General features: G+C 37.4%; 1 protein-coding gene across 2 annotated transcripts in view; it reads left to right on the top strand.

Moving 5' to 3' along the window:
* The window catches only part of slit3 (slit homolog 3 (Drosophila)), a 301,951-nt gene that overhangs the window by 248,347 nt on the left and 28,303 nt on the right, over positions 1-25,301 (top strand). For both annotated transcript variants that reach the window (XM_024283656.2, XM_036214006.1), the window contains 10 exons: positions 565-708; positions 5,701-5,864; positions 8,388-8,520; positions 11,322-11,390; positions 11,524-11,595; positions 13,146-13,217; positions 18,828-18,899; positions 18,981-19,063; positions 19,155-19,235; positions 21,177-21,301. In XM_024283656.2, coding sequence (XP_024139424.1) covers positions 565-708; positions 5,701-5,864; positions 8,388-8,520; positions 11,322-11,390; positions 11,524-11,595; positions 13,146-13,217; positions 18,828-18,899; positions 18,981-19,063; positions 19,155-19,235; positions 21,177-21,301 — 1,015 coding nt within the window. The remainder of the gene's footprint in view (positions 1-564; positions 709-5,700; positions 5,865-8,387; positions 8,521-11,321; positions 11,391-11,523; positions 11,596-13,145; positions 13,218-18,827; positions 18,900-18,980; positions 19,064-19,154; positions 19,236-21,176; positions 21,302-25,301) is intronic.

Below are 25,301 nucleotides of genomic sequence, written 5' to 3'. Positions count from 1 at the left end.
CAACGTATGTTCTTCGTCCTTTGACACACACCATCAAGACAGGGGAGCAGAATGCGGCACAAAAAAATGAGCTAATGCTACTTGTGTATGCTCCACCTAATGTTATCATGTAGAAATATATAAATATATATGTAAGCTAATGACTCGCTAATGGCATCATGGCTGTCTCTGTGTTATGTTAAAAGCCTGCCTGCTCCAGTTATAACCTTGCTAACTTGATTAGCGTGTCCCAGAGATTGCTAATGCTAACTAACTCACTTATGTCCCACATGACTCCCCTTCAAAAGCTAATGTCCTCTCACAGTCATGGTTGTCAGCGGGGGACTGGTTTAGATTTACTCCTACTCTGTTTTATCTTTTAGCCCTAATAAAACTGGTTCATTTAGTTTTTCTTATTCAGTATCTTTACGTTTTTTTTATATAAAGATGTGCAAAATTTCAGAATTATATAGCTTAAATGCATTATCTTAAGAATTTTTTTTGTCTGAAATGTGGATGAAAAGTAATAATAATATTTACAAGTTATTTTGTTGTTGCTTAATGCTTATTTTTTTGGGTTTGTAGAATGCTCCGCAGCAACCAGATTAGCTGCATTGACAACAGCACCTTCACTGGTCTGAGTTCGGTGCGTCTGCTTTCACTGTATGACAACCGGATTGCCAGCATTGCCCCGGGAGCCTTCTCTACTTTGCACTCCTTATCCACTATGTAAGTTTCATCTCTATTCTTAGGGTCGGGGGTCATTACTTTGGTGGCGATCCAGTTCAATTCACAAAACAAGATTACAATTCACAGATTGAACCACGTCTCTTACTGTTTAATCTAAATATGATTGAATGGTTGACTTATGTCTCTACTGGATGAAAACTAAAATATTATGTATGTAAACACCGTCATGTACATTAATATCAAATCAATCTTATATTTTCTTTCAGAATTTTTGCATTTTTGTTTATTAGGTCCTGTTGATTCTGATCTCCAGCTCTAAAGAAGGCTGACTATAATAGATGGATGACAAAATAGTAAATAAAGCAAAACAACAACTCTTAAATCAATAATGACTGTAACAACTAGTCTTACTGTATTTTTAGCTTTTATTATTTTATTATCAGATTTTATTACCTCTGCACTGTAAAAAGTGAAACATTGACTCAATTAACAAAAGTTCTGCACTTTGTTACATTTAAAAAACGAGTTTTTATCAAATTAAAAGTTTAAAGTTGAGGGTTTATTCAACTTGTGAGTGTATTTTGAATTTTATGCCCCTTTTGTAAAGTACATTGTGATTATTTCTTGGAAAAGTGCTATTGAAAAATTCTGTTCTATTCTATTCTATTCTACTCTATTCTATTCTATTCTATTCTATAAAACACTGTCATTTAAATTGACAATGTTTCCAACAAACATGTTTTATGTATACATATATTACATTTTTTTTAAGGAAATTGATCACGTTTTTCCAGCATTCTTATTATAAAACATCTTTTTTTTTTTTTTTAAACTTCAGTTTCTTTTTTTCATGTTATTTACAAAAGTAATTCACTGGTTTTACTTTGAAAATGAGAACCATCACTGACGTTTTAATTTGAAGGTTCATTTACTTGCGTTGACAGTAGCACATGTGGTTTGTTTAGTTTATGTACCTTATATCCAACATTATTCTGAAATTTAAGAGCAACCATTAAATTTTCTGAAGTGTATTTTTACTGCGCTCTACTAAAACGTATAAAGATTGCAAATTGGTGATGTTGAACGTTGCAAATATTAGTACTCGATTTTTCAGGACAGATCGCCAACATTAGAGTATTCCAATAATTGCTACAGTCCTACTATTATTTACTCTACCAGTTGGCATCATTCTGCAATTCAAACCCATCATTTTAGATTATACCTTATTATTTGTTTCTTTTTTGTCACATTTTCTTAGAATGAAATGGGAGCTCTCCTTTGTGCAGCACACTCACTTGTAGCCCACCACTCCTGCTTATCTTTCTCACTGGACTATCCTTCTCGCAAATGCTCTCCATCATTATCGACTAGATTGGTCTGGATCCCAGGACATTTGTTATCAAAGCTAGATATTTCAGCATCTGCACACTCGAGTGCTTGGCCGCACACACACGCACACACACGTGCGCGCGCTGCTCGCTTGGCTTTACCCTCCCATAGAAGCCCCCGCCTGCTGCAACAAAGACATGAATGATTGCATGGCAAATTCGCTTAATTGATGTGTTTGGTGAGAGTGGGCGAAGGGGGCGGGGGCGGCATGTTTTTTATCAGTGATGATGGTGATTGGTGCTCAAGTACAGAGACAAAACTGTTTGGTGTGAAATTATGACAAGTAATAGCTTGGCTCATAACATTCAGTTTAGTAAAACGTGCAGCAGAAAGACGGAGAGTCAATGAGAACTCACTCTTACGGTGTTTTCTATTCCACCAGCTGTGCAACTTTTTGCTAATTATAGTTTCAATAAAACATAAAGGATTAATCATTGTGTCTTTTTTCTCAGAAGCAGAAACACTTAATTTCCAAACACATCTCAAGTTACGTTATGTGTGGCGCGTTCAAGAACGTGCTGAATGCAGGTTTTTTTTCAGCATCTGGTGTTCATGCAGGGCTGTCGGTACCTGATACTAGTGCAAGTGCTCACAGTTGGAAGAGACTTGGTGTAAAATGTCTCAGCCGTGTAAATCTTGCTCCAGTCTTTTTCTTTCCCAGCTCTATTCCAGAATATGAAAGAGTTGGGCCCAATCCGGATTCTTCCTTTCTCCATAGCCTTTGTCCCTTCTCCAAACGGAAAATATAGTGTCTCATATTTTGGACGTCACTTTCATCAATGACGTCACCAATAATTGCCGGTCCGCTAGCATTAGCACAGAGCTTCTAGCGCTTAAATCTACTTAACAACAGCGGTTTTATAGCTTTAAAAAGTCCTGCTACAACAAAAAGTGATTACTTAGATATAAATGTAAACTTCTGTGGATCGGAGCGCACTCACATGAAGCTTCTCACGCGGTTTATCCTCAGGGGGGAGGACTTTTTACCCCTCCGTTTGCAGGATCAATTTTGAAAAATACATTTCCTGGACACACTTACACTTAAACTCTCCCTTCAAACGGAGGGGAGGGAGAAGTGCTAGGGAGAAGGGAAGAATTCGGATTGGGCCTTGGTGTCATAAAATTCCTGATGGGCACAATTATTAATTTCTCTTTTGTGATCATGTTTACAAAGGTTGGGACTTCCGTATTTTGAAAGTATGCTATCCACATACAGTTGGGCACCGGTTCCGAGTAGGAACTGTTATGATTTTATGCTTAGTTTCATTGAAGGTCTAGGACATGTCAATCACTTCTACTCTGTTCAGGACGCTGAAGTTCTAGCCAATCCTACCTGCAATAGTGGGCGGGTCATATAAGACCGCTGACGTGCTGCGCTCGAATGCCTGCGTTACACAGCAATTTGACAGGTCGCTGCATCACATCAGTCAACCAGGAACTCAGCTTTGGGCATGCAACATTTTAGTAACCAGACCAGCGGGTAAAATACTAACCCAATATAAGCGTGGCAGTTCTCTGGCTGCAGCAGACTTCAGCGGAGTTCGCTCGCTCAATACGACGACACACAGACAGGCGCTGCGGGAAGTGGGGAACCTGCTTGGGTCTCCTGTGATGTGAATTTTTACTTATTTTTATTGAAAAAGGTCCCCTATTTTTCCTCCTCTCGGCTTAATGTGGAACAGCCTTCAAACTCAGTCACAGAGACACAGAAACAGCAGAAGCGGCTGTCATCCAGACACACCCCCAAGTGAGATTAAAACCCCGGAAACCTCGCAGACAACCTCAGGATCACATGTTTGACAAGCGGCAAGCAGCGAATTCACCGCACGGTGAAAGAGTGGCGGCCCACCGGTTTGCGGCTCGGAGGTTGGGGCGCTCTGATTTAATGCCAAAAAACTACCACACCCAAAATGTCAATTTTTGATGCGGAGATCTTAACATGCATATATATGTGACTGGGAAATGCGTTTTTTTTAACTGAAGCACTGAAATTGGCACCGATTAGAAACCGAAACCAAAGATCCATTTTGGCATCGGTACAGAATAAAATCCAATCGGTGCTCAACCATATATATCCACACGTCACTATCAAAGCCAAGTGGTTAAAATTCAACCGGTTTAACTTTCAGCAGGTGTTCATTTGCGGTGAGTTTATTAAGTAGAGCTCAAAAGCACTTCAAACATTACATGGCAATGTGTGAACACGATAGTTTTGAACGTGGAAACCCGAGACGTGTATATGAGAGGTTTACATAGTCTATTCATTAGAAGCGGTCGGTTGAACTCACGTTTCCAAGCCCGGCGGGAACATAGCATTACTCTGGCTTCCTTCAGTTTCCTTATTCCTCATGATGGTTTCTTTTGTTTTCTTCTCTTCCTTTATAAACGTTTCTTATCAGAGTTTAGAAAGGTTAGTAATATAAAAAAATAAAAGATAGATGAATGCTCTGACAAGGAAGTTGTTTATATACGCACAGGAATGACATCAAATTATCATGGTGTGTGTCACCAGTCAGTGTTTGGTCAAAGAACATTTTCTTTCCCCAATGTTTTATTAAAAACCATGTTCATCCCTGTGACTTTCCTCTGCTGCTTCTCTTGTTGTGTCTGTTTCTAATATTAATTACCATTCTTAAGGCTTATTTCAGTTCAGAGTTTTAAAATTTGTTTAAAAGATTAACTCCCTGAGAAGAATAGAAGAGCATTAGATTGGAAGGTCTATTAATTTCAAAGGAGTTAGTAAATAATTCATTCCTTCTTATGGATGCACAACATTTATACTGATACACAGTAAGTAACATTTATATTAAGGTTTAGACTTTCCACAGTCATGTTGCATTTCTATTTCTGATCTATATGCTTATTATTAACTGCAAATTTCATGTTGTAATTTCACATAACATGAGGCAACTGCAAATGATGGAGTCATCTCAGACTAAATGTGCAGTAAACAGAGATTTTTTCAGTTGACAAAAAAAGAAATCAGCTTTTTTTTATTATTATTTTAGGGACACATACTGTTTTTTTTTTACCAGATTTATTAAATTATAATTTAAAGACACACTATTTGGGCCCAGTTTGTGCTGGGTATCACGTCTGGCATCACTTTATTACGGCCGGTACCGGACACTTCATCTCAGTTGAAATTCTTCTATGTAATTTTTTTTTTTTTTTAACCTTTACTTCAAATATGGCTTTCCATCAATACTACATGAGCTGTATTTTTTAATTGATAATTCCAATGGGACATTATCAAAAGTTACTGAAATAGTTATCTCTATTTTCTCTTTCCTCAATTTTACTCTTTTTTTGTTTTAAATTGACTATTTCTGTTGAACTTTACCGAATGCATGAAGATAACTGATAACCTTTCCTCAATTCTTTCCATTTCTTCTGCGTCTTTGTCTTCTATTCAAATGTTTTCACTTGTTTACCATGTAGTTTGCAAACACAAATACAACCATTGTTATTGACATGAAAAGACATTTAAATAAAAAAAGCTGAATTTCTTACTGTTTTGGGACACTTTTGTTGCAGTTATGAGTCACGAGCTAATCTGGAGTCATCCCTGTGAATATTCAATGTAGCCTTTGCTGGTCACCCTGATAGAATCTAAATCTCTCCCTTGCATCGTTTCCATAGTAACCTCCTGTCCAACCCCTATGTGTGTGATTGTCACTTGGCCTGGCTGGGTCAGTGGCTGAAGAAGACCAGAGTGGTGAGTGGAAATCCTCGCTGCCAGAAACCCGCCTTCCTCAAGGAGATCCCCATCCAGGATGTAGCCACGCCGGATTTCACGTGTGACGGTGAGCCTCCGTGTTCCTTTACCGTTCTTTGGCACCAAAGGTCTGATCTCCACTTGGATGAATGAGATGACCGAGCAGCAGCGTGGCCGCTTCATGGCAGACATACTCCGACTTCCATCAATAAATCTCTTTCATTCTTAATTAGAGCTGACAATTATTAGAAATACAAATTTATATTAAAGGCCATCATTAATGAGATTCCAGATCACCATTGTCAGTGTTGTTCTTAAGCTGTAGAGGTCAGCATGAACAATTAGACCAGAGTGTCAGGGAACAAAAGGGCGAAGCCTTAAACCCACAACAAATGGCACGTGTCACTTAACAGCTAATGTGTTTCACACTGATAAGAGTCCAGTGAGTGAGAGGTAATTTAAACCCTGTGTCCTTGGATCATTTGCTCATACAACTGGAGACATGATGCATAATCCCTAAAATACTTGCAAAAATATTTTACTTGATAACACTGTCGTGTCTGACTGTAGTTAGAAGGTTGTTCTTGACAGTTAAGTTCCTTTAAGTTTAATGAAACAGAAATCACTTCTACAGTAAAGTCTTTTGGCTTCAAAAAGAAAAAAAAATCCTCCAGTAAAACAACATCTTTGAGTCCTAAAAACAAAGGTGCGGGAACACATATTCACACACCAACAGTCCATTTATAGATGAGTAAAATGGCTGTTAAGGTGTCCAGAGGCAGCTGGGGGACAGGTAAAGTTAATTGAATTTGTGAGAGGATATTTAGCGCACATTTAGCCGTTAGTCCAATTAACCAACTATAGAGTGAGTCAGCCCCCGGCTACGCCTCCCTGAAGACTCAAACGCCACACACAAGCGTTCAGGCACACTCATTTACACATGCAGTCACAACTATTTCCCACAGGCACATAAGTGACCATTTGTTCCACATTCAGACATTAGCTCAATTATAAAATAACAAAGTACAAGACAAAGTGGTCATGGGTTTGAAAGGAGTGGTTAAGAAATGGTGAATTGTTCATTTGTGTCGAGTTTTAAATGTACTGGGAGTAAAAATTAAAGCAAACGTAAATTTAAAGAGAGAGCTAGCTCACGCTTCCATTTCTGGTTATATTTAAGTCGAACACAGCATGGCAGATAGTATTTCTGAGTGATTTTTTTTGGGCAGGAAATTGATTAAGAATTTTTTTTTTTTTTTTAGTCAAAGTATTTGATAACCACTTATTACCTGTAAATATTCACAGAATAAAATCACACTCAGAATTGTACATTTAAAACATTTATTTTTAATTATTGCTGTTAATTGATTAAAAAACAAATACAGTAACACAACAACGCGCCGGACTACGGTCAAAATAGTCTGCTTTTTGTGAAAAAGCGATCTAAACTGGAAAAAGTGGCAAGAATAAAGTACTAAAAACCAATTAAATATTTATTTATTTTGCAAGTGATCATGTTATAAGTGGGATAATGCTGACCAAGAGTTTTAACCCACGCCATTTAAGCCTGACCCGTCTGAGGCAAAGTAGAAGACTCTTTCTTTTCAAGGTGTAATTAATATTGCTAATAAATATTAACTCATTAACTCTTTTTGATTAACTGTGAGTGTTAATGAGTAAACTTTCACAGCCCTAAGTTTTTTTTTTAAATCATTGTGAATCAGGAGCAGAAAAAAAAACGTCAAAAAAATACGCTGGGCGGGGCACGAGCTCCTTGCTCTGCTACATTCCGATGCATCCACTTGTTTTCTGGTATTTGGCCCAAAACTTTATGGATGGATAGCTCCAATATTGCTTGCCTTTTTTTTTCTTTTTTTTTTCTAATGTTAGATTGTGGGTTTTAGGAGCTGTAAGCTAATGGGAAGAGGAGGTGGGGTCGCTTTGACATGATAAAACAGGAAGAAACACATAGTTTTAAAGAAGCTAGAAGGCTAGTTGGACTAAACTAGGACTGCCTTTGGGAAGAAGTTCTTTGAAGTTCTGCTCAAACTATGTCCTGGAAAACAACAGTTTAATGGATTTAACCATAAAAAGCCATAATTATATACAAAAGACCCCCTAGAACGCTTTTACAGTAGATCAAGATATGTTGGAGTGGGTGCTTAAGCATGCCTAAACTATCCGCATTCATAGACAAACTAAGAATTTTTCTTTTTTTTAAATTGAAATACGTTTTTTTTTTTTTTGTGTGTGTGTGTCTAAAAACAAAAATTCTACATTTTTTTTAACAAGCTCTATGTGTTGCTCTTGGTCTCTGTTACAGGTGTCTAACAATTGGTGTTCAAACACTGTTTCACATCTAAATGTTGGATATTTTTTTACTTAGAATTGTAATACTTGTATATAATTAAATCAGTTTATTTGGCTTTATTGGATCATTTAATCAATGCATCCTGTTTACCAGCCAGAAAAATTGTGAAATATTATACTTCAAATGTAATTCCTAACCTTTCCTTCACATTTTTCTTTTTTTACTGCCCAATGCTTCTTCGTGTGTGTCCTCCTTCCTTCTTTTCATTTCTGTCTTGACTTTTCCCTGCTTCCCTTCCAGGTTCTGAGGATAACAGCTGCCTTCCTTCATCCGGTTGTCCTGATGTCTGCACGTGCTCAGACGGCGTGGTGCGATGCAGCAACAGAGGACTGCGCTCGCTGCCCAAAGGCATTCCCAAGGACACCACTGAGCTGTGAGTCAGACGTGCACATCCTCTGAAAAACTCATACGCCAGTGTTTGAGACAGGCTAAAAAATAGAAGTCAAACTAGTCATTCCTGCCACATGGATACATTCCTACCCATACACTGCAGTACAACATCAAGGTTTCTGTTACTTTTGTTATTTTCTGAAAAAAGTATTTAGAGCAAACCAACACAATACTTTCGTAACATTTAGAGAGAAAATTAGATAAATATTTAATTAAGTTTGAATTGTACAAGTAGGATATTGAATCACAGCCTTTTCAATGTTGTTTTACTCCATTAGATCCTTGAATATTTTTCAGCAAAAAATTCACACTCTAAAAAGTTTGTTTCCTTCTTTATGTTACTCGGTATTTTAAAAGAAGTCCTCAAGCAAGACTTAAGAAATCAAGATGTTCTATATTTTCTTTTACTTTTTTTAGTTTTTTTATTAAATAATGTGTGACTTGTGTGTATTTAACCACAGTGCCACAATACATGAGTGTTTATTAACCACACATTTCTGTTTTTGACTTTACACCAGTGTGTGTTTTTATTCACCAGAAAAGTCACTCATCTGATAAATTTACACCTAAACAGAACGTTACTGAAAGTTACTGACAGATTTATAGTGTATACATAGTTGTAATTCTTCTTAAATGTCTTCAATTTGTGTCTTGAATTTGTGTTTTTTTTACTGTATGTATAGATCTAAACACCAATACTTCCTCTTGCATATTGTTGTGTTCGAGAAACGAGTATACGAGCATTTGGATACTCTGCTCACCAAAATTGGAGTACAAATATTCGCAAAGTCCAAGATCGCTGATTCATGATCTTTATAAATATAGGAGAGTGTGGTAAAATATTATGTGGGGACGATGTATTTTTTTGCTCTGAAATGCAGAGTCATTTTTTAAGTTTATGAACTAAAACGAAGCCGAATGTGCAGCACTACTGTCACCGGAAATAAAACTTTCAAAGTAAAACTAGCGAGAGCTTTTTTGGTTCAAAAACTGAGACTGAAGTTTTTCTTACTGACATCAATTCTGATAAAAATGAATTAGCTTAAACACCAGAGCTTCACTAAGCTTTAGCTCAGTGTTTAGCTTAGTAAAGTTAACGTAACTTCAGCAGATTCTGAAGCGCAGAAATGCAGCCTCGCGCATTCTGTCGCGGAAAAAACAAATGTTTTCATACAGGCTCTGAAAAACTGTGGAGAACATTTTCAGGTTTTTGTTGTTAAATGATCCAAGATTGTATGTCTTTTATGTTGTTTATATTACTGCTGAACTTCACCAGAAGGTTGACAAAAAAAAGTTAAAAATGTCAAACACTAGTTCTTTATGTCTAAATCTTTGTGTTTTCATCAGTTTTGTTGATTCTGATCTTCTGTTCTAAATACAGGTATAATGGATGGGAATTTAATAAAAATAATTTCAATTTCCAGTAAAAACACATTATAATAAAAAGGAAGAATCGTGGTTCGATTCATCAATCGTTGAGCTTGATTCATGATTCGCCTCCTAAGCAACGATCCACAGCCCTATTAAACGTAAATCATTTTGGTACCAAAAGTCCCCAAAAATAAAGGAAATTTAGATTGTTTGTGTTGCATAAAACAAAGGAAAGATGTTCATTCCAAGATTATGTAATTCAGAAAGCGTCAAACTCTTACCCTGAGAGAGTAAACGTGAATTACTGCTCTGCAACGCACAAGTAAACACACAACTCATACACACAGGAAGACTCACACGGAGAAAGCTCTCACTGTGAAATAGGTCTGCTCTTCAGGGTCAATAACAGTGATTTGATATTGATCAAGAAGAGGAAGACACTCCATCATACTGTCCACATGACCTACTTATGACCTGGGAGAGAGGAGAGCCATCTGTGTGCTCCATTTTGTAAACGCTGTCTGATAAACTGCACAGCAAATGTGTTATGCATGTTTAACCTGCTATTATCCATCTTTTGTTGTTGAGTTTGTGTCTGATAACATTGAAAACTACATTATTGATAATACTTCATTGAATTTCTATTCACTGTTAGTCACAATCGCCCTAACGGGTGGATACGGGGGTGATCTGTACGGGGCATGCAGGTGTTCTGCATGTGTTTTCCTGCTCATTTCAAAATGGCTGCCTCCATGAAATCTCCAAACGTATTTGGCGGGAAAAGTTTTGTTAATTTTGAAACTATTGTTATTCTTTTTTTTTAATGACTACTTGTTCGAATGAAGGAATACAAAATATATTGATACAATTACATCATGTTAAAAATGTGTGTTTCAAATTTGAGACAGTGAATGAATGAGGATTTTTTTTCCTAAATATTCATGTCAATATTTTTAATCTTAAAGTAACATTGTTGTGAGCAAAATGATAACAAATCACCCAAAGTATTATATTTGACTGATTGTTTTTGGTAGTTAAGAACATTTGAACTTAGCCTCAGCCTTGGTGCTAATAGGCTTAGCAATTAGCTTAGCTTGCTAGAAAAATCAGAAAAGTTTTCTATAACTTCACCAGACTTTTTATATTTAAAAATATAAATATAAATATAATATAAATATATAATTATTGAACTTCCAGAGCAATAACATTTGTAGGCAACACCTCCAGATAAAAACAATTTACTCCTCTGTGTTTGTTAGCAGTTAAAACCTTTCCCACATTATTCTTATCCTCTATTTTCATTTTGTGACACTGTCAAACCACAATGTGTGATAGTGGCATTTATCCAACCCCTAAAAATTCAATTTTTCTTGTCTGTGCAACATCCTAAATCAGCTATGTGTTTCCTTGCAGATACCTGGAGGGTAATATGCTGACATCTGTGCCCAAGGAGCTGGCAGCTCTGAAGCAGCTGTCACTGGTGTATGTGCCTTTCATGTAACCTTGAAAATAATACCCAGATGTCATTTGCTTGAACAGTTTGCCTCCGTTGTTGCATACAGTATGTCCTGTGTGTGTGTTTGTGTGCATTTACTGTATTGTTGTTTCCACGCAGAGACCTGAGCAACAACAGCATCAGCACACTGGCTCCATACACCTTCAGCAACATGACTCAGCTGGCCACACTGTAAGTCGCCATGATAACACTCAAACCTGGTCATGCAAAGGACATATAATGTAGCTCGTGGAGGGTGGGATTTAATTCTTTGTCCCAAACGTTAATGTGTGACATATCTAGTTTTGTTCTGTTTATTCTGGTTTTTATTTATGGTATATTTACATCTTATATCTTCACTAATACCCATATATTGTACTTTTTAAAGTGTTCTGTAGCACATTTATAACAAAATAGTCATTTTAAAGTTGTCCTTCCACGTGTTTATCCTTATTTCTTTTGGCTGTGGGCACAAAAGTCAAATTACATGAAATCAGCTCACTGGATTTTGCATGTCTAGACAAAGGTAAATTCAACATCACCATGCTTCATATTTCCTCCAGTTGCACCGATTTACACGTAGGCGACCACAGTCAGTTCCCGGAGGCATCACTGGAAAGCTCTTTGTATAAATTTTCTAACATAAACATGGGAAATTGTTGTTGAGCTGAATGTTTTGCCTAAATGCAATTGGCTGAATTTTTTTCTTAAGATTTTGCACCCCAGTTGAGCCTGAGCGTGTTCATGTTTTACATGAATTGGTACACTGCAAAAACACACAAAAAAATATCACAAAGTATTTGTGTCTTAATTCCAGTTTAAATATCTTGTCAAACTTGATATGGCAAAACAAACTCAGGCAACATCCAAATTCCTTCACTACTCACTATAATGTGGGTTCACCATTTTGTAGTGCTACAATTCCAAAACCGAGTGCCCCTACAAATCTCCCAGAAGTCTTTGCAAAAACACCAGCATGAATGTATGCTCACTACATTAGCAAATATAGACCACAAAGCATCGGATTTGAACATTTTTTGCGAAAAAAAAAATGTGTTTAAATAGCTTTTTAACAAACTATCCACGTTTTCATCATCAGAACACAGTGGATTCATAAATAGACATCGTAAAATGTTCGTATTGATTCGGTTTTCACTTTATAAAACTGATGACATCATATCTGCCGTTAAAATAAAATAAAGTAGTGAGCATAGTGTCCAAATTGCTTTTAAAATCCACGGCACAATATAGTCCTGCAGTATGAAAGCTTTTTTGTAGTTAGATTAAGGTGGGAATTCTGACATTGCTTTAGTAATTTTTCATTAAAATGTAACGACTTGTTTTTAAGACAAAAAATGTTGAATATCTTGTTAAGTCATTTGCCTTTTGAAAGCATCTTATTTTAAGCAAAACTATTTAACAAAACAAGTTTATTTTTTACTTGTAATGTACATATAATTTTGACAACTTTATCTTAACATGTGTAATTCAGTTTTTTTTAATTTGGTCTAGAAATGAGGATAGATTGACAGTTGTAGTTGCTCAAAATAGGATTTTTTTTTAGTAAAAAGTAGAAGAACGAAATATCAAAATAAATATTCCTAATTTAAAGAAAACACTTTATTTTAAGATTTTGTGTTTTAGTGACACTTTAATGTGTCTTTAACATCAACTGTGAGCAGTCTTCTTCTTCTATTACTTTTATTTGGGTGTCATTTAGTGTTCTTGGTTTTCTCTTTCAGAATCCTGAGCTATAACCAGATCCACTGCTTCCCGGTCCACGCCTTCGATGGCCTCAAGTCTCTTCGCTTGTTGTGAGTAAAGCACGCTTCATCCCCAGAGTATTCAGAACTCTATTCCTTTACTGGTCAGATTATGGAACAACTTTTATTAAAAGCTCTGTCGGATGTTAAGAACACGTCACATTAACCTTAAAATGTGTTGCCACCAAAACACAAACACCAATCTTTCATTTCCCAAACCCTCCCTCTCCATCTGCATGCTGTGGCATCTCCTCTTTCCTCATGTTTGCTGTCCATCCATCCTCTCCTGCGCTCTTCTCCTTCCGCCCAGTGTTGTGTTTGATGAATCGACTTTCATCCTCTGTCTCACTCAGTCATCCATTTGGTTGTCCACCCTCTGCTCCAATAATCCACATGCATGCGCATGCACACACAAGTGAGTGCTGCTGTCTGGCCACCCACATGCACATCAAGCTGCTGTGCACACACACAGCTTCTGAACATGCACAAATCACTTGTATGGTACACAAACTATCAGCAGATTTCAGGGATTCTTATTAGACCCTCACATAAATATCTCTGGGCTGAAAGCAGCCATCTATTCAGGATTTAAGCTTTTTACACAACTGAAATGTGTCAGAGACCATCCATTAGTATGAGCACTTTCTTATTTAACTGCAATAACTTACATGACATAAAAAAGGACTGTGTGTGTACTTAACCACATCATACAAACGTATATGAATGTCCAAAGCTGGAGCTGCAGCTTCACCATTGTGTAAATATCTGTGACATTGGCTTAGTGTTCCTTAACTCAGTTACACATTTAATGAATGTGTAACAAATTCTTTATTTTGTTTGACTAAAAGTTTAACAATTAAAGGAAAGTGTTTATGTTAAGGTATTTGAAATTGTCTATAGATTAAAACATAATTTAGTTTAAAAAAATATACAGAAAGTATTTACTTTAAGGGTCGTTCAGTATAATTTATGAGGTCTTTATTATTTTGAACAGGTTAAAGTTCAGACTAATATCAAAGCGAGATGTCTTTCAGTTCTTTGAATTAAGTGATGAATTAAAATTAAGTGATTGGCTTTTGCACTTTAAAAAAAAGGGAAAAACATACGTGTATAAATGATTGCAATACACATATGTTAAATGATTTGATTTACATGTATCTGTTTGTACTTTTTTTTTTTATATCTATTCTTTGTCCCACTGACCAGCATGGTCATTGTCGAGTATTCAAGGAAAGGCGTGGAATAAGCTTCATAAGCTTCTATCTATTCCTTTTTTTATTGGTTGTTTTGTTTATGCTCTATATTGTTAACAGTACAAATGTCAAACTAAACCAATAAACATGAACAGTGTTCAGTTTCCATCGACAGCTGTTCTGATCTTCTGACCTCCATATAGATAGATAGATAGATAGATTGGCCTTTATTGTCATTATCACAAGGACAATGAAATTACAGCCACCGTTACAGTGCAAAAAGACATAATATAAAATAAAAATACAATATTAATACAGAAAAAATATGTCAAAATATATACAGAGAAATTGTGCAATATAAGAGTAATGTCAATCAGAGCATCCAGACTATGTGCAGATATGTACATTATGGATGTGCAAAAAAGCTTTGAGGTAGGTAATATGTCAATGTTTTGCAGGTATGAGTATTTAAATAACCGGATATAAATATGCATTTGTACATAAACAGTATATACATATATAAACATCTACAGTGTGTTGAGCAGTTATTTGTGCGGTTTGGAGTTTAAATCGCATATACAGTGGGTCTTTCAAATAACTCGCTAATGCTGCCAAGTTTTCCGAGGTTTGAGCAAGATGCAACTCAACTTTATCCATACGGGACTCTGATGAATGTGACTCCTGTCGTGCCTTGTAGGGGATTAGTTATCTCAGTAATCACATTCCATTGACAAATGGTACCAAACATAATACATTCTGTCGTTTGCATTTCCCTTATTTGCATTGTATTCATGCTCAGAAAAGAAAAGCGTCTGTCAAAATAATAGGATTTAACATACATTTGTGCTTTAAATTTTCACCTTCTGCTTATACATTTTTGTTGAAGCTACAAAATGGTAAAAGGAAAAGCTACGGATCAGACCAATCATTTTATTTTATTTTTTTTTTTATTTTGAAAAAATGGGTTATGGGAACTAATTAATTTTTCTATGTGGTCTTTTTGTTTGCTTCTTTTCTCACTCTTGCTTTCTCATAAATGTTTGCTTACATTTTTTTAAATGTTATATTAGGGAGGGGTGTGTGTGTGTTTGTGTACTTAATTCCAATTAATACCGTTTATACTTGGTTTGTCAATTTTTCTTTATTCTACTCTGTCATTTGTGTTTATGATTTTTCTTTAAAATGGAGGATCTGATTGAAAACAAGATGTTGCACCTGAGGAGGCGTATCCTCCTATTTCAGTTCAAATGTGTAAAAAAAATAAAAATAAATAAAAATAATGCCGGTTTTGCCTAAATAATAAAAAAAAATGTTTCTTGGAAATAGTTTCTGCAGAGAAACAGTAGTTTATCAGAAATTCACCTCTGAGTTGTGTGCAGAACTGTTGGAACGGAGCAAGCCTGCCCGCACTTCCCATCATCCATCCGTTTACACCCTCTCCTGCTATCTTACAAACCTTCGTAACCCCAACCAAACATTAATGGTTTGGAGTCAGATACCAGTTCAGTGGAGAAAAACAAAGATCCAAAACCCTCTGTGAATACATGCATCAGAATGAAGTGGAGCAGAGAGATTGTAACCTGGCGATTGTTACACCTACGTCACTGCTACAATCTTTTTCAATCTGCATTGTTTCATCCGCTCCCGATTCTCAACGATTTGAATAAAGAAATACTCAGAAATGCTATTTTAAGCCTAATTTTCTTTATATATGTTCTCCAGTACGAGAAACATGCTACCAGAACATGTTAAAAACACAATTTTTATTGGAGTGTTTCATTTTCATTAAAAATGTTCTTAAATCGTTATTTCTTTAGAAATGAAAGCATCTCCAGAAAACAAATAAAGAAAGCTTGGTGAAACCAGACCTTTAGTTGAGGGAAGGTCTGCATCTCTTCCTCAGAGCTGTTTTCTTCCTGAACCCTGCATATTGACTGTATTTCTACTGATGCTTTCACCTTGAAGGAGTTGAGTGATGACTTTTTTATTCTCCCCCTTTTCTTACTTCCTTTCATTTTAGTTGATGTTGCCGTGGGGACTGATCCCTCTCTCCCTGCGTAGCAACTGGTTGCCAAGCACTCATCACTGTCACTTCCTCATTACCCACATCCCCTGTGGGCCAGCATTGAATGGGGGCTGCTGGTCCACCACACATAGATGAACAGACACTTGAAGACACTGATGCAAACACACATTTCTGAAAACAAAACAAAGCAAAAGTCTGTGCACGCACACACAATTTTTGTACACTGGTAGAGTTTGACCTTAATGAACACATAAACACACAAGAGACAGTGCACATTTTTCCAATAGTTGGATGCTTGATAGCTGTCCCCAGCCACATTCATCCGCTCTGATGGAATGTTAGCTCAAACCAGCAGGCAGCAGGCTCAAATGGCACACAAACAAACACACAATGCAGCCTCTGAATCTTCAGAGACAAAAATTCAGAGTCTCAAACACACAAATCCACTCACTGAAACACATGAGCAAAAACACACCACATGAAAATCACACACGCACACACCAGTTAACATTCCACTTTCATGTGACACAAACTTGTTTATACAAACACACACAAAACAACACACCGCAGTCAGCTTGGTTACCAAATGAGACAGTTTATATTCCATTCAAAGTGCAAAACAAGCTTTTGCCCAACAATGAGAATAACTTTTCTATTTATTTTCTGTTATTCCTATATAAATATTTTATTTCTTTTCCATTTTCTGCAGAGTTGATTAAGTGTCACCAGCAGGGAACCACAAATAAATTTAGTATCATCAAACCTGTCTAGGTTACAGTAAAAAGCTTGGAAAATATTTTCATTAGGAGTAAAAATGGATGGAAAAAGTTATGTATGATGGACTTTATAGACTCACTCCAATGTAAATCATGTTTTTAACAAGTTCTTGTGGTGTTTTTCTCATGATGGAGGACATATATATATAGATCAAAAAAAGTATTTCAGAGTAGTTCTCAAGAGCAGACAAATCAAGAGCAAAAAATGACGTTGGAAATATGCTTGTAGCAGTGACGGAGAAGCTACAATCGGTGGGTCACAAGCTCCCTGCTCTGTTCCATTCTGATGTATCACCTACTGTGCAGCTGGATAGCTCTAGAATTGCTCGCCATTTTTGTTGCACCGATAATATTAAGTTGGGATTGAAGGGGTTAAAACTAGTGGGAGAGAGCTGTAAATGGATGGATGATAGGAAAGGGGATGGAGGAATTTTGAATGAACTGGCTTTAAATGTTATTATGTATGCAGAAATGTCTTAGAAAAGGAAGGGACTTTGAAGTAAAAATAAATAAATAAATACATTTAAAAAAAAAAACTGAAGTAAGAAAAAAAAAATCATTTTTCTTGGTTACTATCTGGTGCACACTAGTTATTATCTGGTGCAAACCAGTTCCTATCTGGTAAGCACCAGTTACTATTTGGTGCACGCCAGTTGCTATCCGGTGAGTACAAGTTACTATCCAGTGAGGGCTAGTTACTCTCCGGTGTGCACCAGGCACTACCAGGTGAGCACCAGTTACTATCTAGCGAGCGACAGTTACCATCTGGTAAGAGCCAGTTCTTATCTGGTGAGCACCAGTTACTATCTGGTGAGAACCAGTTACTCTCTGGTGAACGCCATTTGAGCACCAGTTATTATCTGGTGAGCACCAGTTATTATCTGGTGAGTGCCAGTTATTATCTGGTGAGCACCAGTTACTATCTGGTGAGTGCCAGTTACTATCTGGTGAGTGCCAGTTACTATCTGGTGAGTGTCAGTTACTATCTGGTGAGCACCAGTTACTATCTGGTGAGCACCAGTTATTATCTGGTGAGCACCAGTTACTATCTGGTGAGTGTCAGTTACTATCTGGTGAGTGCCCATTCTATCTGGTGAGAACCAGTTACTATCTGGTGAGTGCCAGTTACTCTCTGGTGAGCGCCAGTTATTATCTGGTGAGCACCAGTTATTATCTGGTGAGTGCCAGTTACTATCTGGTGAGCACCAGTTACTATCTGGTGAGTGCCAGTTACTATCTGGTGAGTGCCCATTCTATCTGGTGAGCACCAGTTACTATCTGGTGAGTGCCAGTTACTATCTGGTGAGTCCCAGTTACTATCTGGTGAGCACCAGTTACTATCTGGTGAGTGCCCATTCTATCTGGTGAGAACCAGTTACTATCTGGTGAGCGCCATGTTCTTATCTGGTGAATACCAGGTACTATCTTGTGAGTGCTAGTTACTATCTTGTGAGTGCTAGTTACTATCTGGTGAGCACCAGATAATGTCTCTTTAGGGGCTCAGTAAAAAACCAACATAATCATAAAAAAGAAAACCACTGGAAACACCTAAAATAGATCAAACGATGACTGAAGTGGGACTTTTATGAGCAAAAGTTTTGGTTGGGTTTGTTGCAAGACTTATAATGAATACTATTCACAGTTATTATTGTATTTCCTTTTGCAGGACTCTCCATGGTAACGACTTATCAACCATTCCTGAAGGAGCATTTAACCACCTCACTTCTCTTTCCCATCTGTAAGTGCAGACTATTCTTAGTTATCTTTGCATACTTAAGAACACATGTCTAACGCATCACTATATTCTCCATGTACACAGAGCTCTTGGAGCCAATCCTTTGTACTGTAACTGTGACTTACGCTGGCTCTCTCAGTGGGTCAAAGCCGGTTTTAAAGAGCCCGGTAAGAAATCATCAGGGTATTCGGGGATCAGTGACCAAAAAGACTGATGTTCTTCGCAGAGCCAAATAAAGCTGATTTGTTCTTATTCTAGGCATTGCTCGTTGCACTGGACCCGCTGACATGGCTGACAGACTCCTGCTCACAACACCACTCAACCGATTCCAATGTAAAGGTGTGTACCCCCCAAATGCTCCTAGCTTTCTCCGTTTCCATTAGAGCTCCCCCAAGTGTATATAAAAAGGCTCATCCATGCTGATCAATCCTGAAATGTTTTTACACTTTATAAATTCCTGGATTTCACAGATATAAACCAGCAGATATTTCATAGCAACATTTTGACCTTCAGTAATTCTGCTGAGAGAGACACAAATCTTATAAACCTCGAAGAGTTTGTACTCTGCAAAGCTGTGACCTCCACGAGTTTTTGCCCTACACACAGTTTGATTTTGGGAATAACAGATTTAAATGTATTTACCTTGGAGTATGGTGCATTTTCCTCAATTGCACAGTGGCGCAAAAGTATTTGCCACCAAATCTGCAAGTTGTACCACTTAAAAGATGAGTTTGGTGCGTTATGTTCATCATTGATTCACTTCAACTGTGAGACACAGAATGTAAAAACAAAAGAATTCAGGAAATTACATAGTTTGATTTGGAAATTGGAAAGTTTTTTAAGTCCAAAATCTCACCATACTGGGACCCATTCATTATTTTCTTACTACAGATCAGTCACCTCAAAGCATGATGTTTCCACCTCCGTGCTTCAGAGTGGTGTTCTAAGAATGTAGCTTAGCCTTCGTCCTCCTTCAAAAACGGCAAGTGCCGTTCATACCAAAGGGTTCCATTTTGGTTTCATTGGTCTGACCACATGACCTTCTCACTATCCTCCTCTGCGTCATCCAGATGGTCTCTGGAGAGCTCTAGGCGGGTCTGAACATGCTTTGGAGCTCCACAGGATCTGAATCCATGACAAAGTCATGTTTTATTGTAGTAACCTTTGTTTCTGTGGTGTTTTCATATCATTGACTAGTTCTCCTGTGTAGTTCTAGATCAGTAATTGTCAGCTCCAGGCAGCGAGGGCTGCAGTGTCTGCATGATATCCAGATACCCATGTCCTACTTATGACTGATTACCTGGTTCAGATCAATTAGAACATGTAGGGGGGTGTGGAAAAGCCTGCAGGAATGTGGCCCTCGAGGCCTGGAATTGCCTATCCTTATATTTTACCTTTTGCTCCAACAGTTGATCTCTTCTCATCAAGCTGTTTGCTTATTGAAGATTGGTTCTTCCCAGTCATGTTCAGGTCTTCAATCTTGTCCCTGGTGTCTTTTGACAGCTCTTTGGTCTTGGTCATGGTTGAGGGGTTGTAGTTTGACTATTCAAGGGTGTAGACAGGTGTCTTTATACAGATAACCAGTGAAAATACAGTTAACAAGCAGAGGACAGAAGAACTTCTTATGGGAGATGTTACAGATCTATGAGGGACACAATGTTTGCTCGTTTGTAGGAGATAAATACTTTCTGAACCATTATGTTCAAATAAATGATTCGACATTCATTCAATGTGATTTCCTGGATTATTTTACTACATTCTGTGAAATAGTTAAAGTTGATGAACATTACTGACTAAACTCATCTTTTTAAGTGAAACCGCTTGAAGAAATTATAAGGATAAAGACTTCTTTTACTTAACTGTGTTATTAATTTGATCAATTATGAGTTGTCTAAAACAGACATAATGTTTTTTTCCTGAGTTCATGCTTTTAAGAATTGCACAGCCATGTTTATTTGAGATTGTAGGTTAGGTTGCAAATGCAGATGCTGAGAACAAACTTGCTATTGAGTTTCCTCTCAAGCTCTCCTCTTGCTCCTTCATGTCTTGGCTGTGGAAACAAATCACATTTATTGCTCTCCTAAGCATTTAAGTTTCGTCTTCTCGGAGGCCTTTTCCTACGACACTATCTGCTAAATGAGGTTTCACGGCTCTTTTAGCACGCCGGGACTCAGCATGCATGTCAGCTGTGACCCCTTCTTTTTTCTGTCTCTTTATCATCGCGTCCCCTTTGTCTCATTTCTTTATTCTGCTCTTATCTGCTCCTGCCACGATGCATAGGCCCCGTGGATATCAACCTCGTGACAAAGTGCGCCCCCTGCTTGGCAGCGCCCTGCCAGAACAACGGCACCTGTGTATCAGATGCTGCTGGATCCTACCGCTGCAACTGTCCATACGGATTTAAGGTGGGGTTTCATCAAGATGCATTCTGGGAGAAAAGGATTAACATTTGCAAATGTTATCCAGTATAGCTCGCATTGTAAACTTTGTTTTAATTCAAATTTTTGCAGATTTCTAAAAGGAAGAGAACTTAAAAGTGAAAAACCTAAACAAAGACCGGTTGACATGAACTGAAATGTGGGAAAAGGTTTTATTTAATGCGACAAACTAAAAATGACGTAACCACAAACAAAACACGAAGATGAAAAGATGACAACTAACTAAAATTCTGGGGGGAACAGAAAGTTGAATTAATAAACACAGAAATTCACATGAAACAAACCAAAAAAACTATAAAATCAATGAAGCCAAACCCAAACACATTGACCAATCAGTCAACTTCACATCCTGTATTCTGTGACTCAAACAAATGAGACACCAGAGAATGAATGCTTATTAGAACGACTTAATAATAGCTGTTGATGTTTTAATAAAAGTCTACAGAATTTTGGATTTCTGAGACCAGCAAGTACTTCCTATTTGGAACATGAAAGGGGGGAGGGGATGATCAGTCCAGTTCTCTCCATGTTCTGTCTATAGTCTAAACACAACAGGGAGTAACCGTCTCTTCTTGTCCGTCCCTGTCGTCCCACACCACCGACTCTCCTTTTTCGCCACGATTTTCTGTGTGTGGCTGTTTCAGCAAGGTTACCCCAATCATCCCAAACAACAGTTTAAAAATAGAAGCGTTGTAAAACCGGCTTAAAATAGCACAGAGTTCATTATAACAAATGCAGCACATTGGAGGGATTGTCAGAGTAACATGATGACTTTTAAATCTAGTGGAAATAAAAAAATAGATTACAAATGCATGTTTCCAACAGAGCTCTGCTCTGCAGACTTCTTTTCAGATGAGGTAAACTAAATTTGTGGTTTCTGTTATGTAAATATTCACTTTAGGTGTAGAGTTGATTTATTGCTTTCATAAATCTTTGTAGCTTAGTTTATCTTCTGCACCGTCTTCTTTGCAGTATCTTGGAGACATTCCTAAAAGGCTTTATTAAAAGCATGACCGCCCATGGCTGAATGCAGGAGTGTTGCTAACTAGTTGTCTTAGTTTTTAGAAACAACTACCAATATTATCATTTCACTGAGGAAAATATTGTGTTTTTTTTGTACTTCAAGACTTCTAGAAAGAATCCAATAAACCTGAAAGCCAAATAGAAAAAGTTGTGTAAAAAGCATTTTTGATGCACAGTCATGTTGCAAACGTTTGTCCATACATTGATCTGCTTTGTAGGGTCAGAGGGGTCGCTGAAGCCTTTTCGGGGTACAGTCTGGGCAGATCGCCAGTCCAGCCTTGGAAGTAGAAGTTAGTTTACTTGGTTCAACTTTGGTGCCGAATACAAAATGTCTCTGTGCATCAGGAGGGAAAATATATACAAGCAGCTGTCAGTACTTTGAGATGAACATTTTAAATTTTACACTGGTTTGAGTACACAGATTTTGCACAGGATATCTATCATTTAAATCTTGATATTTTACTTTTCGGAGTGCAGACCATTACATTTTAAAAAAGTGGTCTAAAGCCATAAATTTCAGTGACTCAGCTCCAAAAGCCACGCCCACCCAGAGGATATTTATCAGGTAGAGGCTTCAGATCAACACGAAAAATGGCTTTTTAAGACATTTAGGTTGTGGGATTTTGGTCAAAAACGTCATAATCATAATTAAAACACTACTGGGAACGTTTTTTTTTAATAAAAAAAATTTTCATGGGGGACTTGAAGTGAACTATCCCAACAAGAGTTACAAAGTGTTGGTCTTCAATTAATCTTTCTCTCATTGCTTTGCTCCCCCACCATAAGTCCTGGCCAATGACTGAAAAGATCTTTAGGCACATGGTTTTGTTTTACAAGCATCAGTTTGAATTAGAAATGTCCGGTTAAAAGCAGTCCGGATTGAGTCCTGAACTCAATCCGGACCCAATTAAGCGGACTAAATCCAGACCAGGGGTCCACAACCTTCAACACATTAAGGGCCATTCGGGTCAAAACCCAGCAGGAGCCACTTTAGACTTTATTCACCCTTTAGAAAAATAAGAAACTGATTTATATTTTGGTTTTTGCTACTGACATTATACATTAAAATACACTATTGTGATTTTGTCATAAATAAAACATAAACATCAAGAGAAAATAGCTTTTTAAAAACATGAAATGGTTTATAACTTTTGATGGAGCCTTGCATGACTTCCTTTCAAAATAAAAGACGTCCTACACCGAAGGATCTAAATAAAACTGTTTATTTTACTGTTTCTGGTGCATTTCAGACACATGTTCATAAATAGAACCAACTAAAAACTAAATGAGACCTACCGGTAATTAAGTGATCCTTACCATTTAGTAAAACCATGAGACAGACTTGAAATCCTTGAATTTGGTCAATTAATAGGCTACTAAACGTAGCTTTAATTCTGGTGCTTACTGATAATAAATTGATTTCAAAACTAAGTCCAAATTAATGGTAAAGTTTTTCCTCATAGATTTACCATAAATATATTTTCTTCTGTTTTTGATAAAAGAAGGTGCAAAACTTGAGTCTTCAAACAGTAGTCCATAATTCAGTGGTTGACCTCACAGCGACATTGTCTGTCTGTTATATTCAGGCTGAATGCAAACTTCTAAAGTCCCTGCCAGTCTTGCTCAGAACTGTATGTTTACACATCAGATTACAGTGAAATCGATTTCATGTGTGCGTATTATGGATCACTGAGTTCAAGGCTGGGGAGGAGGAGATGAGTGTGTGCGTGAGTTTGTGTTCAGGTTCTTTATAGATGCACCTCTGATCTCATGAGAACAAGCTGCACAACCTTTGGGCTTCGGCGGAATGACAAAACCTCTGACTTGCTTTTAATTAAAGCATCACTCGCCAAGGTCACCGTGGAAAACAGGGGGTTCATGTATGTGGGTGTGTGCACACATATGTGCAGGGATGTGTTTTTTCTTTTTGTTCTGGAGTCTGCTGGGAAAACATTCATTAAAATGGGATGCAGGACTCCAACAAAGAGTAGAAAAGAACAAAAGAGTAAAAAACAAGACAGAAGAATGGTTGACAGAGCTGAAAGTAAAAGGAAAGTTGCAAAGGAGGAATCTGGAGAGTGAGGGGCAAAAACAAATGGAAATATAGAAGGAAATAGCAAAGCAAGAGCTTTGATAAAAAAAGAAAGTAGTGACAGAAATAAAGATACATAGAGTCGGAAAGCAGGGATGAATGTCATCTTCCTGATTTGGATCAGAGGAAGTGGGTGTGATGCCGGCCAAAGGTTTGTCAGTTTGAAATAAAAACTGCGGCTGCAGAGGTTGATGTGGAGAATCTCCTCTGATAGATGCTGCTCTTAAGTGAGAGGTGTTTATTCAGAAAACAGCTGAGTGCTGGAGAAGGCAGCGAATAAAGCGTGTAGTCTGTCCATCTGATCTGAGCTCATATTCAGAGAGTTGGCGGTGTGTCTGTGCAGAGCTGATGTCTAGTTTTTCCCTGTCTGATAACAGTTTCGGGTTACATCTCCGGTTGCAGCTGCAGGCTTTGTTGAGTGACAATAGTTTTCCAAGGTACTCCAAGCCCTCGCGGCTACATCAGTCACAGTTGGATGACAGTTTTTCATGCCGCTCTGCTCAGGGCCAAAAGGTCAAGTGCATCTGATTTAAACCTTCAGCCTTGAGCTTCATGCAGCTGAAGGCATTACCCCAACTTTAAAAATGATCCAAGAAAACTGAAAGATATTTGTACAGAGAAATCATCATCCTTAGACATAAGTTGCTGAGGATAAACTAATTATTGTGCATTATTCTTAGACATTCATTAACATGTTTTCTTTCTTTGCTTTGTACTTTTGTTGACTCTTTGTTTTAGGTCAATAAAGTACTTTGCATTTTCTCTTTACCAAGGAAACACACTACTGAAGTTAATAAAACGCCATTTCTGGGAAACTGTTTTACTGTACCTGAGCTCTGCCAATGGACACTA

The sequence above is a fragment of the Oryzias melastigma genome, linkage group LG10 (genome assembly GCF_002922805.2).
Source record: "Oryzias melastigma strain HK-1 linkage group LG10, ASM292280v2, whole genome shotgun sequence".
Lineage (NCBI taxonomy): Eukaryota > Metazoa > Chordata > Actinopteri > Beloniformes > Adrianichthyidae > Oryzias > Oryzias melastigma.
The sequence above is the reverse complement of the archived record's forward strand: the minus strand, read 5'-3'. Positions and strand labels throughout refer to the sequence as shown.